Source organism: Siphateles boraxobius, unplaced genomic scaffold, assembly GCF_051911475.1.
Source record: "Siphateles boraxobius isolate OS27281-9 unplaced genomic scaffold, OSU_SipBor_1 24, whole genome shotgun sequence".
NCBI lineage: Eukaryota > Metazoa > Chordata > Actinopteri > Cypriniformes > Leuciscidae > Siphateles > Siphateles boraxobius.
Genome location: NW_027508855.1, coordinates 15,273,878 through 15,290,890, shown reverse-complemented (window position 1 = coordinate 15,290,890; position 17,013 = coordinate 15,273,878). Strand labels below are relative to the sequence as shown.

The 17,013-nt window shown below is 35.1% G+C and overlaps 1 protein-coding gene across 1 annotated transcript; it reads right to left on the bottom strand.

Moving 5' to 3' along the window:
• Positions 1-1,855: 1,855 nt before the first annotated feature.
• ppm1f (protein phosphatase, Mg2+/Mn2+ dependent, 1F) lies at positions 1,856-16,637 on the bottom strand. Its single transcript, XM_077241624.1, has 8 exons — positions 16,373-16,637; positions 15,432-15,675; positions 13,132-13,262; positions 11,114-11,316; positions 9,894-10,082; positions 7,180-7,323; positions 6,712-6,805; positions 1,856-5,001 (listed from the first exon to the last, which is right to left on the bottom strand). Exons 2-8 carry the CDS (start codon positions 15,605-15,607, stop codon positions 4,664-4,666), a joined length of 1,275 nt encoding a protein of 424 aa, XP_077097739.1. The 5' UTR covers positions 15,608-15,675; positions 16,373-16,637; the 3' UTR covers positions 1,856-4,663.
• Positions 16,638-17,013: the final 376 nt, after the last annotated feature.

The following is a 17,013-nucleotide window of genomic DNA, read 5'->3' as shown; positions in this document are numbered from 1 at the left end:
GAGAAGTTTAGATACTTCTTCCTCGGTTAGCGGAGAGAAGGTAAAGAGAAGGTTTCTGGTAGTGGGAGAGGATGGTTTGGGTTCCTGTGTTTGTGGAGTTGAGAACTGACTGCTGATAGACGTTGTTTTGTTGGTGAAGAAGTTAGCAAAGTCATCAGCAGTTAAAGAGGAGGTGGGTGATGGTGGAGGTGGACAGAGGAGAGAGTTAAATGTCTTGAAAAGTGTTCGTGTGTTAGAGGCGCTGTTGATCTTGCTGTGGAAATATGAAGATTTTGCAGCGTGAACATCAGCAGAAAAGGAAGAGAGCAGAGATTGATACATACTCAGGTCAGACGTGTCTTTTGATTTGCGCCATTTCCTCTCCATTGCCCTGAGTTTGGTCCGGTGTTCACGAAGAACCTCAGAAAACCAGGGGTTAGAGGGAGTAGCGCGTGCTGGCCTGGAGGAGAGAGGGCAGATATTGTCTAAAGAAGAAGTTAAAGTGTAGCATAAAGTATCTGTTGCGGTATTCACATCTAGAGATGAGAATTGTGAGGGTGAGGGAAGTGAAGATGACACAGCAGAGGAAAGATGGGAAGGAGAAAGGGAGCGCAGGTTACGTCTGAAAGTAACTGGTAGGGGAGTTGGTGGAGCATGGGTAGTGAGTTGTAGATTGAAAGTAATGAGGAAATGATCTGAAACATGGAGAGGTTTCACCAAAATATTGTCTGTGATGCAGTTGCGTGTGTAAACCAGGTCCAGTTGGTTGCCTGACTTGTGAGTACCTGTTGGTTGAGCCGTTTGAGATCAAATGAGGCTAGAAGAGAGATGAAGTCCGTGCATACGCCTTTTCTAGATGAATGTTGAAATCACCAAAGACTACGAGTGGGGTGCCATCCTCAGGGAAAGAGGACAGCAGCACATCCAGCTCCTCAACAAAGCTTCCCAGTTGACCTGGGGGGCGATAAATAACTACAATAGGGATCCTAATGGGAGTTGTAAGTGCAATTGCATGATATTCAAACGAGTTATTATTGCATAGAGAAGAGAGAGTTGAGTATATCCAGTTGTTGGAAATGAGAAGACCAGTACCCCCACCCCTCCCAGACTGGTGAGGGGTGTGGGAGAAAGAGAAGTTGTTAGAGAGAGCAGCACGGGTTGCTGAGTCTTCTGGACGGATCCAGGTCTCAGTCAAGCCCAATATATTAAGAGTAGAATGAGATGCAAAGGCTGGAATGAAGTCAGCCTTATTACATTACTCAAACTATCCCTTTAAGTTAATCGAACAGCAAAAAACAACTTCAACAAAAAAAAATTTCATTTACGCAGTGAACAACAATGTTATTTTACATTTAGGCCTAATAATTTCAAGCCTGTACCTGAATACACGACAGTTAAATCTTGCTTTATTTGTAACTTTGTTATATTGTGTGTGTGTGTGTGTGTGTGTATATATATATATATATATATATATATATATATATATATAATGTACAGTAGTTCAATAAAAAATGTAATATGACCCGAGCCATGCCTATTTGAGATGATTTGAGAACTGGAATTTGGCCATGAAGCAAATAAATAATTTTTGCCTATAAGACTTCAGTTTTGCTCTGTAGCCATTTTGTTGTGACTGTACAATTAATGCTTGAACATTTCTCTGTGTACTAGATTTTCTATATCTGCAAATCTTAAATCAGTCTATCAAGTTTTCTCATGAGACTGTAAACTCATGTGAAAGGAGACCATGGTAAACTATAGTTACGTGGGTTTACTTGTGCCAACCACACTAGAGGCAGCTCAACTAAAACTGTCAAAGTGTATAAACCACTAGTGCAGTCACAGAAGAAAATGTGATGTGAAAAATAAAAAGAACGGATGTGAAAAGTACTTTATTCACATTATATGAGATTAAAGCCCAATGTTTGTATCATTGGTTCCAAGTCCATGAAAAGATGCATAAGAGATGCTTCCCAGAATTGCAGGGAAATGGCACAGGACAGGACATTCAGCTATTATGTTTTAACAGACATAAAATAAGTTATCAACATTACCCAATGCGAGAACATTTAGTTACACGATTCACTGTAGTACTGTATACTCAGTGTGGAATTGTTATGATTTTATCCAGTATAAAACTTCACGAAACGTTACTTGTACACAACATTAGCCAGTAAGGAGACAAAGTTAGGTCCAAAAAGAGTTTGATCCCTTAGGAGTATCAGTTAAGTTGACTGTACAAAAATGATTAAAAGCTGATTCTGAAAAAGTACATTAAGATAAGGCACTTTATTACGTACATGTTCACTTTTTAGTAATACAAACAGCAACAATTACAAAATGTCCTGTGAAAAAAGAAAATGCAGGCAAAAAGTCTGTATAAAATTGCACATCAGCACAAAATCTACTGATGCATACGTTCAAGATTTCTTTATCTTTTTATCTAGACAAAAACACATGTAAGCCTAGTTCAGTGCTCAGACCCTTTAAAAATACAACATTAATACTACTAAGTACAACAAATGCATTAGAGGTCAAGATCAATGCACATTTTGAATTAACAATTTCATTTGGCACTACTGTGAATGTAAAAGCAAGAGTTCAAAATGAAAATTCTGACATCATTTACAGTACCTCAATGACTAGATATTATGAAGAATGCTTTAACTGCTCATGCAATGACAGTCAATAGGGTCCAAAACAATATTTTTTTAAATATCTTCTTTTGTGAGACACAAAAAAAGACAGTGATACGTGTTTAGAGCAACATTAGGCTGAGTAAATGATGACAGAACAATGACTTTGGAGCAAAAATATGGCATTGCGCATTTAAATATGGGAAAACTAAAAATAACCACTGTGATGTTACAAAATTCCACATTTTGACGCATCCCATTTCTTACTGAACACAGTGCTGATTCTATGCATAGATTTTTGGCTTTTACAGTCATTGACAATTACAAAACTGATAGAAAGCAGAAAACAAAACAGAAAAATACATATTACAGAACTACCATCCCATATCTAAACTGAAAGAGCAATTCATTTGTTTGTCAATATAGGTGAATTGACACCATAAAGTCGGAGACCACTTAGCGAAAATGCTTTTTCATATATTGAACTATCTTTGTTTAAAATTCCTAAAAAGAAATTAAAACATAACATATATTTGGGGTTAGTAAGATTTTTTTATTTTATTGTTTTAATAAACTGATATTTTCATTTAGCAAGGATGCATTAAATTTATCAAAAAGAATTAGTTAAGACTTTTACAATCTTACAAAAAATTCAATTTCAAACAAATGCCGTTCTTTAAAAATGTAAAAAAAGTATACGTTTCCACAAATATATTAAGCAACACAATGATGCTGAAAATTCAGCTTTGCCATCACATGAATAAATTACATTTTAAAATATATTACAATAGATTTTTTTTTAAATTGTAATATTTTAGAATATTACTGGTTTATTGTATTTTTGAACAAACAAAAGCATCCTTTGTGAGTATGAGACTTCTTTAAAAAAAAAAAAAAAATGGTAGAGTAAATATATTTTAAATCCCAGATTTTCATTGTGATCTCAGACTTCAGGATGCCACTATACATTTTGGAAATTTTTAAATATGCTGAATAACGTGCATTGTAAGGTAATCTCAAGCAGTCTTTTTTATTCAAATATCAAATGCATAGGACCGAACCTACCAGGGACAAACAAAACATTTTCCCCATACAAACACCAAATCAACATATAGCTCTGTCTTCACCTTCGTCATATGGTCTACATTAGGTTAGCGATATTCTTGGCCTTATCACATTATAGTGACTGTGCTACTATATTAGCTACTCATCACGAGGCTTTCAAAATATTGAGTGGCTGTAATGCGAGACGACTTGCAGCATGCAGGACGTGTGGTTTGCAAAGTCTGGCTATGATAATACAACACACACACCCCAGTATTAACACTGATATTTAGGGAAAGAAAGCACTGCAACAAAACGTATAAGGAAATGATATGAATAAATAAAAGTTTACTGTACATTTAGAAAAAACTGCAGTAGCGTTCAGCAACCGAGAGACGATCTTGGCAAAGTCAGACTCGTAAATACATTTTTGGCACAAGTGCGTGTTTACACAGTACAGTACAGCCATAAATATATATTTTTTCAAATAAATAACAGTTTTAAAAATACTAACCACCTACAACACTGGATAAATGAATGCAATACTGTATCTGTTAAGACAATTCACATTAGTTTTCTCTCCGTTGTAACAGTCGAATCAAATAGGGAGCGCAACCGACAAACTACGCTCTGAAAAAATGATCTGATCGCATTTCCTTTACATGTCTCAAAGGTTTTACATAGTTTCAGATATTAAGCACCAGTGAATGTAAATATAAGCTGGTAAAAACAAGGCAAATAGTTAAAAAATGGAAACAAACATGAAGGCAAGTTCAGACTTAGCAATAAAGAGAGTTAATAAATGACCAAGGATCAGACATTCTTGGGTGGGGAAAAAACAACGAGGAAACGCCTTTCACTGACGAATGCTTTCTTCTGAATGCATGAATGGACGCGTTTTGGATGACCTCAACAATCGCATATTCTTTTCAAATTCAACATCTCACATCATTCGAGATGGTGTAAAGACCATCAGCTTCTATCATGTATAATTTCTTCCCCTTTCAGATGGCCGTGGCTGCAGCCGCAGCTCCACCTTCCTCGGTTCTCGAGCTCGTCTCGTGGGTCAAGAGTTGCTGCGGCTCCTTCAGGAACACCAGAAGAACTGTGATGTTATCACTGGATCCAGCAGCTTTGGCCTGGGCCACCAGACTTTGGGCCACGTCCTCCCCCGAGCCTCTGGCCTCCCTCAGAGCTTCCAGGACCAGCCCCGGGACGTCCCCAGGCCGAACCACGTCAAAGAAGCCGTCACAGGCAAGGAGGACGTAGTCTTCATCCCCATTCAGATGGACCGATGAGCTGTCAGCTTCGTTAGAGACGTACGGCTTCTGATCAAAATCACCTTTAAGATAAGAAAAAAATATTTATAACATTTATTTTACTAAATTGCACTGTAAATACTACTACTATAAATAAGTACTACATTACTATAAAAAAAACACACTTTTTTTAGACACTTTTTACAATAGCAGCAAATTAATCAATTTAGCTATAAATAGAGCTGGGTAATACAGCTAAAAATATACATTACATATATACAGTATAGTACCATTCAGATTTGGGATCAGTATGACAGATATTTATAAAGTTAATGTAGTGTTACAAATTTATTAAATGTTTAATTGAGGTTCCAATACAATAGTATATAAACTGAGGCAGTTTCGTATACTGAATTTAGCATTTAAGGTTATGATGGGGATGATATTTGCTGTGAAACAGTTTTCCAGAAAGAGAGTCCGTCAAATCCTGTTTTCTGTATCTGGCAGATTACTGCTCTCTATCGAACCGGCTATTCCTGTTTCTCTCTATTGTAAGCAGATTACTGAAACTTTGGTAGCTTCACTGTTTGAATAGTTATGCTGATTGGATTGGAATTGGTAACACTCTCAGTATAGAGCAGGTTCCTAAACCTCTATACATCATTTACATGCTTTGTTTATCACAATGTTAAGCCCTGCCCCTAAATGTATAATTGCAAGGGAACGTTTCCCTTAGGTCAGACTCGAGACGAGCTTGGAAGATTTACAGCGACGCACAGCTCGTGTTCTCAATAAAGAAACCTGCTTAAAATGAGTCTCCTTGTCTTCGCTTCTGAGTTTTGAAACACTTTAGAAGAAAAAGTTCACAACATTACAAAATATTTATATTTCAAAATAAATGTTTTTCTATTGAATCCTGAAAAAAATGATCAGTTTCCAAAAAATAATTAAGCAGGACAATTAGAATGATTTCTGAATGATCACGTGACACTGAAGACTGGAGTAATGATGCTGAAAATCACAGGAATAAAATACATTTTACAATACAATATAAATCTAAAATAATATATATCTTAATATTTTTCACCTGATATTAATGTATTTGCCCTAAATAACTTAATTACTTTTTTTTAAATAATAGATTCAAATAGTTTCCCACACAGTTTTTCACTACATGAACAAACAAAAATTATTATATGCACCAATATAGAATCTTAATAATCAGCAATTTTTACCTACATATATTTTAAAAACACATTTTAGTAAATGAAAAAGATAATTTCCGTGAACAATTTGAGCAATTTTTGAATCTGAGTTTTGTATTCTGCTACTGAAATGTAAATCAGAGACACTATTAAAGCATCCATCTTATTACTTAATTAACAAGTAAAAAGCACATTAAAATCACTGAAATATTCACATTGTTGAACAATTAAATATCTTGCAAATATTCAATATATAAGCCAGCCATACTTGTAACTACTTAAGGAGTGATTTACACTGTTAAAAAAGCAAGATGCGGGTCAGTGGAACGAGAGAGAAAAAAAGCGCAAGATCTAGAGACGTGTTTTAAAAAAAAGTTTAACTACTTTAAACTTGAGCACTGTGTGTCATGAGAGAGATGTTTCAAAACACGCAAGACGTAAGCATAGCGGTTAAAGACGCTCAACTAGCGCGTGTTTACGTTGAAAAATACGGTGAAAAAGGGAATGGAAAGGAAAAACACATTCTGTGTGAAATATCCGAATGGTTTTTTTTTTGGTTTGCTGTTGTTTTAAGGCCAAGACATTCACCTATTGCTCTGGAAACGGCGTAGGTACCATTTACCCGCCAACAACCCATGAACGCGATACATCCACCCAGATCCTCAATCCTTTTCTTCTCATCCTGCATGGAAGCACAAACAGTCAGAATACTGGAGCTTTCACACACTAAAATGAAATAGGACAAGCAAACCCCTGTATTTACCCAATTACAAATCTCTTTTGTAGAACTAATTGTATACTTATTTTGCAAGCAAAATATGTTCAGAAACAAGGATTTGAAGTCAATCACAGTCTCTCTAAAGACCATTCTGGTGCTTTTGGCATTTAGTCGCTGTAGTAAGTACGCAGTATACAGCGCTAATATTGATTCAGCATGTAGTCAGCAGTCAGTTCCTCTGTCTCACATTTCAGCTGCTCACAGAGAACAGATGAGCATCGGATATGGTCCTGTGGTTCTGTCTCTATTGGTCACCAGTGGCTTGTAGTGTCTCATACCTCTCTCTCCGGTTTGTGCGGGTCCATTAGGGTCACTGGTTCTCCCTGGCGAACCAGCATAGCTTGAGAGTCGCCCAGCCAGGAGACAGTGAGGTGATCAGAGGTCAGTAAAACAGCCACACCAGTGCTGCCACTGCGCAAACGCTGAAGGAGACAGACAAAACAATGTTTAGTTTCACTGGTCACTGACATCAAAGTGTGCTTAATAATTATGATTCTCATTACTGTAATACAGTAAAACAGTTAACAATGACATTAAAACAGTACCGAGATAAAATATATTTTTAAATCAACGTAAAATGCATTTAGTAAAAGCAAATACCATCATCATTCACAAATACTAGTGCTGTTAATCGATTAAAACTTAAATCTAATTACAATATTTAGCAAATAAATCACAATTCATTTTTATTGTGCTATTATGTTCCAAATTAAACGCACTAAATTAAATAATGAATTTAACTAAATGGAATAGAATTGATAAATAAAATAATAAATGATAAATGAACATTTTTACAATATATTTTTGTAGCGGGTGCTTAATTTTTTCCTCGCCGCTAAGAGTCGCTAACCTCTTACAATAACAAAGGCGTAGGCTGATGACGCTAAGCGGAATTATGGAACTTGTTTTCATGCCGATGGATCTAATAATGTTTATGGATGTGTGAATACATTGATGTTTTTAACATGACTGTGGAAGCAGGGCGCGATTACTAATGAGAGACATATATCAGCGCCACACGCGAGTCCCGCGGATATGGAATAAGAACATTTATTCTACTGAACTAACTTACCCCAATTAAACTTGTGGGATAACGCAGCACTGTTTCACTTGGTCTACTCTACACTATCATACTAAACTGCATTAGAGTGTGTTGAGAGGTATAATGTTATTCTATGTGTTAGTTTGTTGGCTGTATGAGACTAGCAGTAAGCTAGATCAACATTAGAATAACATACGGATCATATTCTAACATTTCATCATGTTGAGCTATATAACATTGATTAGTTCTATGTGCATTTTCTCACCTGTCAAATTCTGCTTGCCATGGTCCATAATGTTTGTCTGTCGCCATGGTTACTGTGGCAGTACGAGCGGAAACCAGCGATAACGCAAATATTACGTCATTGACAGGCGACAAGTAAACATGGACGAGCCATTATATTTAAAATTGGAATTTCTCTGAAATTAAAAATCTTTGGGAACTTTTGGGATATTGTAAGTACACAACTGCAGGAAATATATCACACTGTGCAAGTGATTTTTGGATATTTTATTTAAAAAATCTTACATATTCTAGCTATTTTATTTATATTATATTATATTTATACAATAATATGTAAATATTTTCTATGTGTACTATGTACTAGTAATATGTACTATGAAAAATGTTAATGGCTAAAAAAAATGTATGTACCCATTTATATTTAATATTTTTTTAATTGTGCTCAAAGTTAACAGCCCTAAAATTGAATAACAAACTTAGTTTTCCATTAAAATGTAAATAAAATAATTAGCGCATAATAGTTTAGTCAAAATTAATTTTATTGTGATATTTTATTCAAAATTAACTGCACTGAATAAAATGAATTGAATTAAAATATAATTTAATAAAATAATTTTGTAGAATTTAATATTTTCATTTCATAAAAATAAAAACCTAATTATTCATATAAACTAAATATTTTGACAAGCATTAATTGCTTAATTCATGTCAATAATTTCATCATGCAAAAAAAAAAACTTAATGGGTTCAAATAATTCATTTACTATTTACATTTAAATTACTCTACAAACCTACTAAGTTTTTACCATTTCATAACACTTCATTCAACTAATTTGGTATAATTTAAAGCTTTCAAATATTAAAAATTTTCATAAAAAATAGATAACTACTTGTTTTATTGAGTGGTAATGACTGGCCCATATAAACTGTCAAGTGCAAGTCAATTATTAACAGTAAAATGAATTCTTGTTTACTTGCACTGTCGGTGTCAGTGAAACAGAAAGGGTTTACTCATATCTGTACCTGTGGAGGCAGACAGAGACTTGCAGCAAGCTTGCTCCATTTTCTTACCATATATTTAACCACAGGGGGAATATAGACTATATTTATCTGTATTTATTACAGCGTAGGAACATTAGATACACAGAACGGTTGCATCTTAAGAAGTGGGAGAGGTGTGAAAAAATGTCTTTCCATCGTGAATTTCCACAAAATGCACCAGCTTGACAAGTAAGAGGAAAGATAATCTAACCGCTAAAACTGATTGTGCAGTGTTTTCAGAAGCAGGTAGGCTGACAAAAACAAGTGTACACTCGGAAGAAAGCCAACAGCTAACTGAATGTTTTTAGTAGTGCATGTTTAAAAGTGGTGATTCGTATATACGTTACACATACAGTTTGGTTCAAAGTCTGAGATCATACTAAAATCTGCTATATGTTTTCATGCTATTTTAAAGATTCCTCATTTAGTTTTGAAGGTCTCATTCAATAAGTTTTCAGTTACTTTTGTTTGATTTGTAAATTTCAAACAGCTGAATTTTTTATATATTTTGCTAGTAAACCTGATTTGCAATGGGGGTTGAAAATTTTTGATTACAACTGAATATAAATTTTTCTAGCACTCTAATTGATATGATGACAATATAATTCTGTTTAAAAAAAAATTGTATATAAATTAGAAAAAGCAAGCATTTTCACTAGTTCTTGCCTCTCTCTTGGCTTTGATCTTGAACATGTCATCTGTTTGTGTGAAGCTGCTTTTGAAGGCTGTGGCAGCGTGGCTTTTTAGCGCCTCCTGTTGGCTCAGTATGATATGCAGGTGAGTGGCAGCATATGTGGCGGCATCCACTCCTCCATGTCCATCAAACACTGCATAATACTCTCGATCTACACCATCCTATAGAAGAGAAACAGAAATCAGAATCATTCTTCAGACACAATTTTGGTCCAAGCAGAAAAGTCATGAAAGATTCCGTTATCATTTGCTCACCCTCAAGTTGTTCCAAACCTATTAATCTAAAAGAGTATTAATCTCATGCTGAACATAAAAGACATTTTGAAGAATATTGTGACCAAACAGTTTCTGGTCCCCACTGACTTCCATAATGTTTTTTTTCCTAGTATGGAATTCAATGCGACCAGCAACTGTTTGATTACCAACATTCATTAAAATATCTTCTTTTGTGTTAAGCACGAGATCGAAATTAATACAGGCTTGGAACAACAAGGGTGAGTAAATAATGATCGAATTTTCAATTTTGGCTGAACTATCCCTTTAAATAAAAATTGACTCCATTTACTTTCACCTTTTTATTTAATTTAAATGTCCCAAAACATCAGTCCAAATAGAAAACAACTCTCAATATTATCCCGGTATTGTTCATCTTATGAATACTGCATATTCGGATATACAGTACATACAGTATTTTGCATCCTATATAGTGAAATATGCCTCTAAAGTTCTGAAATATTCACAAGAAATCCATTATAGTTTAGAGAGTATATTCAAAGTACCCATTCAATTTAGTTTTTTAACTCTATACTTTGGTCGTACAAATTTTAACTTACAAGACAAATCTGATAAATACTTGATGAGGATTGCAAATGATGTCCTTTTTTAAATTTGTTACTACTATTATGGATGTAATCTCTAGTTCTCTTATTTATGTATTTGTCTTTCAGCCAATATATCAAATTGTTGATTGTCTTTACTAAGATTTCAGGTACCATCCAAATGTAAGGGAATGTTGAAATTACTTTAATAAAAACCTAAATAAATTTAAAAAATTGTGAAATATGCATATTGGTTGGTCGGTATATTATGGTATGCACATTTGGTTAAATATCTAGCCATGCATCACTACAACTGATCTACCCAATGCAGGTCTTCCTTCATTCAAGTCTTGAGGAAATATGTGGTAGCCTCACCTTCAATCCCAGAAGCTGGTTAAACTCCTTCAAGATCATGTGACGATCCTCCATCTTCCTGCGAGTGTTTCGAATGGCGTGAACAGAGCAGCTGTGTGTCAGTGAAGAGGAAGAGCCAGGACTGGGCAGCTGTTTCTGCCAGGCCACACACACCTCTCTCAATTTATTTATAAAGAGGCGCTGTAGCGGCTCAGACTGCAACACTAAAGGGTCACACAGACACATACACTCATGATACAGCATTGTTTGAATAGACGTTTAGAAATCATACATTCAGACTGAAATAATGTAAAGAGTCAACAACACAGGCATTAACTTTACCCAGGAGAGATAGGTTTTCAAACATAATGTAAAAACTACCTTCATGTACTACTTTTGTTTGAACACTAGAGGGTGACGATGCCACTAAGCGAATAATGCAGTAAGCGAATTCTGAAAAAATGCTGTTGAAAGTGGATCAGACCAAGCAAAGCCACTTGAAGGCAAATCAGCAAAACTTAGCCGAAAAAAACCCTAACGCAAGCAAATTTTTTTTTTGAATGGATGTCAATGGAAGAGAGGTTTCACTACGCTAAATAATCCGCTTTTGTGAGGAAATAGCTTATTATTTAATGGATCGACAGCCCATCGGCTAATCTTCAACATGTTTTGCTCTTAAACATTCTGTTATGATTGAACAGTTGAATAGTTATGATTAGGCAAAAGTTAATGTTTATATAAGAAAAGCTTTCCAGCGCTAAACTACCCAAGCGTGAAGGCCTGAAAACGGACGCCGAGGTTATGTTGTTTCTGCTCCATACGTGAGTAACATTAGTTTTGCTGTTGCTGTAATGTTAGCTATAGTAAGGGGCCGTTCATGCTGCATGGTTTGCACGCTCAAGTTCATTACTGTAAACTCCGCAGTGAGATGAAAAATCATAACTTTTCAGAATGCCGCAAGCGCACCGCAGCTCATGTGACAAAACCGATCAGCTTCTGCCTTTTCGTAACAATGTTGGAAGCTCAGCAAAGATGGACGAGCATCTGATCATAGCTGTACAGGGTGGGTTTCTTATTGCATCGCGCACGCTTAAAAAAAAAGAGGAGAAAGCGGTGCAGCCGTCGTTTTTAGATGCGACATGTGACCATCCCCTAACAGGACAGTTTTCAGTGTCATTGTTTGTCTGGTGCAGATGTGCTGTTGGATATGATCAACCAACTCTTGCTTGTATATGCTGTATGTCATTTTTTGGTTCTTCCTTGTGGTTCATTCATCGTGTTCACTTTATTTTTCACAAAGCTTTATTTTGCTTTACTTCAGCTATGACAAAGAGACATCCACTCTTGTATTGCCTGTTCGTCCATATTTCGGGCAGAGCAATGAAAAGGTAGGCGTGTTTGTGTTCAGTTTATTTCAAATATCAACAGTATTTCTCAGAAATCGCTTACTACACCTTTAAATCTTTATTGTAAATTACTAATATTTATTAATTCATTTGGATTAGGATTTGATGCCTATTAGTCTCTGATGTTTATGTTTCAAATGTCCAATCTTGTTTTCTAAAGATAACTACATGTCAAGATGGAAAAATAATAATGCATGGCCTCTGAAGACTTCAGTTTGGGGCAAAATATGCCGCAAAATATATATTTTGTATATATTGTTAATTGTGTGTATATATACAGTTGTGGTCAGAATGAATGGAACACATTAATGGGAAAATTCTAGAGGTGACAATAATTGTGGCCAACGTGTTTTGGAGAAAAACATTAATTTCATAATGTGATTTCCCCCCCACTTTCAATTCTTTTACTTCAATGAAAGGTTCGATTTTTGCAAAAAAATTTAATGAAAGATCAAAAGGACAAACAATTCAGATTTATTTTTTACAGCCATTTTTGATCATATTTACCAGGGGTGCCATTATTTATGACCACAACTGTGCATATGTTTATTAATTAATCACACACACAAAATACAATAACCCAAAATGTCATAAACTGAAACGAACAAGAATCAAATCAAGTGAATCACTCACAAACAACTCCCTGTTCATCCTCCGGTTGCTGTTCAGGATCTTTGGGGCAGTAGTGAGGTGAAAGGTCATCTTTAAGCAATTCAGTGACAGCAGCATTGCACATCGCTGCACCCAGCCAGAATGGGGCATTTCTTTAAAAAAAAAAAATAAGATAACAAATCTCATGTCACCAGTGTGACAATAACACACACACTTAAGTAACTTGCATTACCGTTCAAAAGTTTGAGGTTTGATTTTTTTTAAATAAGTCTCTCATGCTCACCAAGGCTGAATTTATTTAATCAAAATAAAAGACAGTAATATTGTGAAATATTATTACAATTTAAAGTAACAGAATCCTATTTATATATTTGAAATGGCAAATCTATCTATCAGCATCTATAACTCCAGTCTTCAGTGTCACATGCTCCTTCAGAAAGCATTCTGATATGCAGATTTGCTTCTCCAGAAACATTTTTTATTATTATCATTGTTGAAAAAAGCTGTGCTGCTTAGTTTTTTTGTTGAAACCATGTTAAAAAAAGTTCAAGATTCTTTGATAAATAGAAAGTTCAAAAGAACAGCATTTATTTGTAATAGAATAGATTAATTTGTAACATAAATGCCTTTACTGTCACTTTTGATCAATTTAATTTAATTAATCCTTGCCGAATAAAAGTATATATTCTTTGGAGAAAAAAAATCATTTGAATAGTAGTGTACACAGTCAAAGCATGTTTAGGTAAAGTAAAAATATGGCTGACAAATGTAAAAAACTATATATGTATATATATATTGTGATAAGTTGATTTTTCAAACTGGAGTACAAATCACATCTTGCACTGGTGAATTTGATCTGTTTTTAGATTAGATTTAGCACTTTGCCTGCTTGAGCTACAATTGGCAAATGGCCCGACCACCCACTCATAACAACACAAGAAGCATTTGACTGTGTGAGATGTTATCTAATGACATAACAAGATGTCAAAAAAGAAACTCCCTTTTGACAAGAAATGCGGTAACGTCATGCATCTCTGACCTATATCGTATCACGAAAAGGGTTAAACCTGACAAATCTGCACTGTGCAGACATCTAGATTCGGCACAGCTTCCGACAAAGAGGAAATGAAGTCTAAATGTCAGGAAGTGGGTATAACAATAGTGATTCCACAGACAGGAAGTCTGCCCTGAGAAATGCGTCAGGGGAGAGAGAGGGAAAAGGATACAGAAAGAGATTAAACAAAAACTCCATTGTTAATTTAAACTTTAAAACTTCTGCACCAACGCTTTCACTTAATGCTTGGATTGCAACCGATAGTACACTGGGGAAAAAAAGCACCAAAACTCTTAATCAGCTCATGCATAGTGCAACATGCTGATCTGGGACAAATACTCTCTGCAAATTACAGAGAGAAAGCAAACGGGAGAGAGAGGCAGGAACGAGAGGAATGACAGGCTCCTCTGGTTAAAGAGGACAGGTGTCGCAACATTTCAGGCCTGCTTGTGGGCCTTTAAAAATCCTGTACATGCGTTAAAAAAATTAAGAAGTAAATTCAGGACATGCAAACACAAATATAAAGCCATATTCATAGCTAAGAGAAGAGTCTGCCATCCCACAGAAAATATAAATGCATTCTCTCTTCTGCAATAACCTACATCAGGGGTTTTCAATCGGGGGGCCACAAGGGAGTGCTAGGGCGCATTTAGAGCAAAAAAACAGCGTAAAAAATGTAAAAATAAAGAAATACACAATAAAACAGAAGATCTAAATAAATAAATAAAAAGATTAAAATAAAATATTCTAATAAAAAAAGGGAGTGGTAGGGGGTCTGTGGAAAGCATTGTAAAAAAAAAATTTTTTAATAATAATCATAATAATAATATTAATAATACAGAACCTCTAACTAACTAACAAAATAAATAGATTTAAAAAATAAATTGTGGAAAAGTTAGTAAAAAAAAACATAAGATCTAACTAACTAACTAAATAAAGATTAAAATATTTATTTAATCAATAAATACAAATTAATTCAAATAAAAAGTAAAATAATAAATCAATAATTATTCATATAATTAATATATAACAATACAGTACAATAATGATGAAAAAGTAATGTAACATAACAGAAAATAAATATTTTCCAAACAATATTTTACACATATTTATAATAGAACTTTTTCACAGTATAAATGGCATCTTTATACATGAAAATATTTAGCTGTGTTCTAAATGATCGGATGAGCACGTTTGGGTGTCCATGGCATCTAAAAGATTGAAAACCCCTGACCTAGATGACATTCAGATTATGCACATAACAAACCTGTCTGAGAGCAGGCGGAGGCCAAGATCCAGACTCTCTCCCTTCACCTCCTGCAGAGAGACTTTGTGGCTAAGTGGACTGACGGGAAGCGGGTCTTCTGTGCCAAGTGGGTTCGGAAACTCCTCCAGAAAACTCTTGAGAAACTTTGCAGCATCGCCTTGATTCGCACAACTCATTGTATGGAATTGCAACCTCTATCAAGGTAGGAAGTCAGGGATGTCCAGAGCAACTTGGATGTTCGACTCTATAAATAAAAGAAATAAATAGAATAAAAAATTTACACAACCACACATAATCACCTAGGCTACTTGTAAATGTACTTTGGTAAATTATGTTGCTAAAGGTAATAGTACAGAATAATATATATATATATATATATATATATATATATATATATATATATATATATATATATATATATATATATAAATATGACAGTTGGCCAATAAGAACAATCGGAAGTGGCCCTTTATCACCCTCAACCAATGGCGTGGGTTTGGGAAGGGGTTACCTGTTCGACCAAACTATAAAACACAGAGAAAGTTTTTTTTCCTGCTTTGTTTTGTTTACGCTTGATGATTATTTAAATAATAACGAAAGGAAACATGTGCATTGTGATACACCTCACAAAATGTATCCAGTACGCAGTACCCTAAATTCATAGGCTACCCACAGATTTTCACGTTTTCGCAGAAAGAGTACAAACCCAAAACTGAACTTCTTGCAAACTGCAGTGCATTACATGCAGGAAACTTTGGTTAGTTCACAACTGCAAGGATTTCATGTTTAACTTAAACATGACTCCTTACGGGGAAAAAAATTGCACGCACTGTCGCCATTTGGAAGCAGAACAACCGGGCCTTCAACTATACAAATAGCAACTGATTAATTTAATTAGCAACATAAAAGAGAACATAGACGTGCAAACATGCTGTATTTACCTTTACGGATGGTTGGTGTTGCTTTACGCGCCGACACTCCCTTTTTCCCTGACGAGTGCGGATTAAAGAGCTCGTGCATGAACGCACGCCCTTTCAGTCACTACACAACAAAAGCCAGTCCATCTGCGGAAGTCCCTGTGACCGAGAGGAAGTACAAACATAGGGATATACAAGTGACAGGAACACACGTGAGGTGCGGAATAGACTTGTTAGATCTAGACGAAGTCAATCCGTTTGGTTGTCAGATCGAGTTGGCTGCCTGGGCGGAGCTATATCTATCTTATGAATATTAATACCTTTCTTTAATGGGCCAAGCCAATGAGCGGCCAGTCATTCGCTTAGATTAATTAATATTAATAAGTCAAGGTCTACTGCTCAGTAATTTCTGTAATAAGTTGTTCATAAATTATTTTCATTGTATATGCAAATATGCACTAAGATGGACAAATTCAAACATGTAATATTACTATTAAACATGAAATTGATAGACAAGTGAAGTGGCATCTTTACTCTTTTTCTCTACTGATGTACATGGTTTGCATAATGTGATCATGTGAATGTTTTAAACAGTATCAGACATAAAATTTCTTCAAGGGACTTGATTTTGTCCATCATGCATTGACTGGATGGTTGTGGTTTGC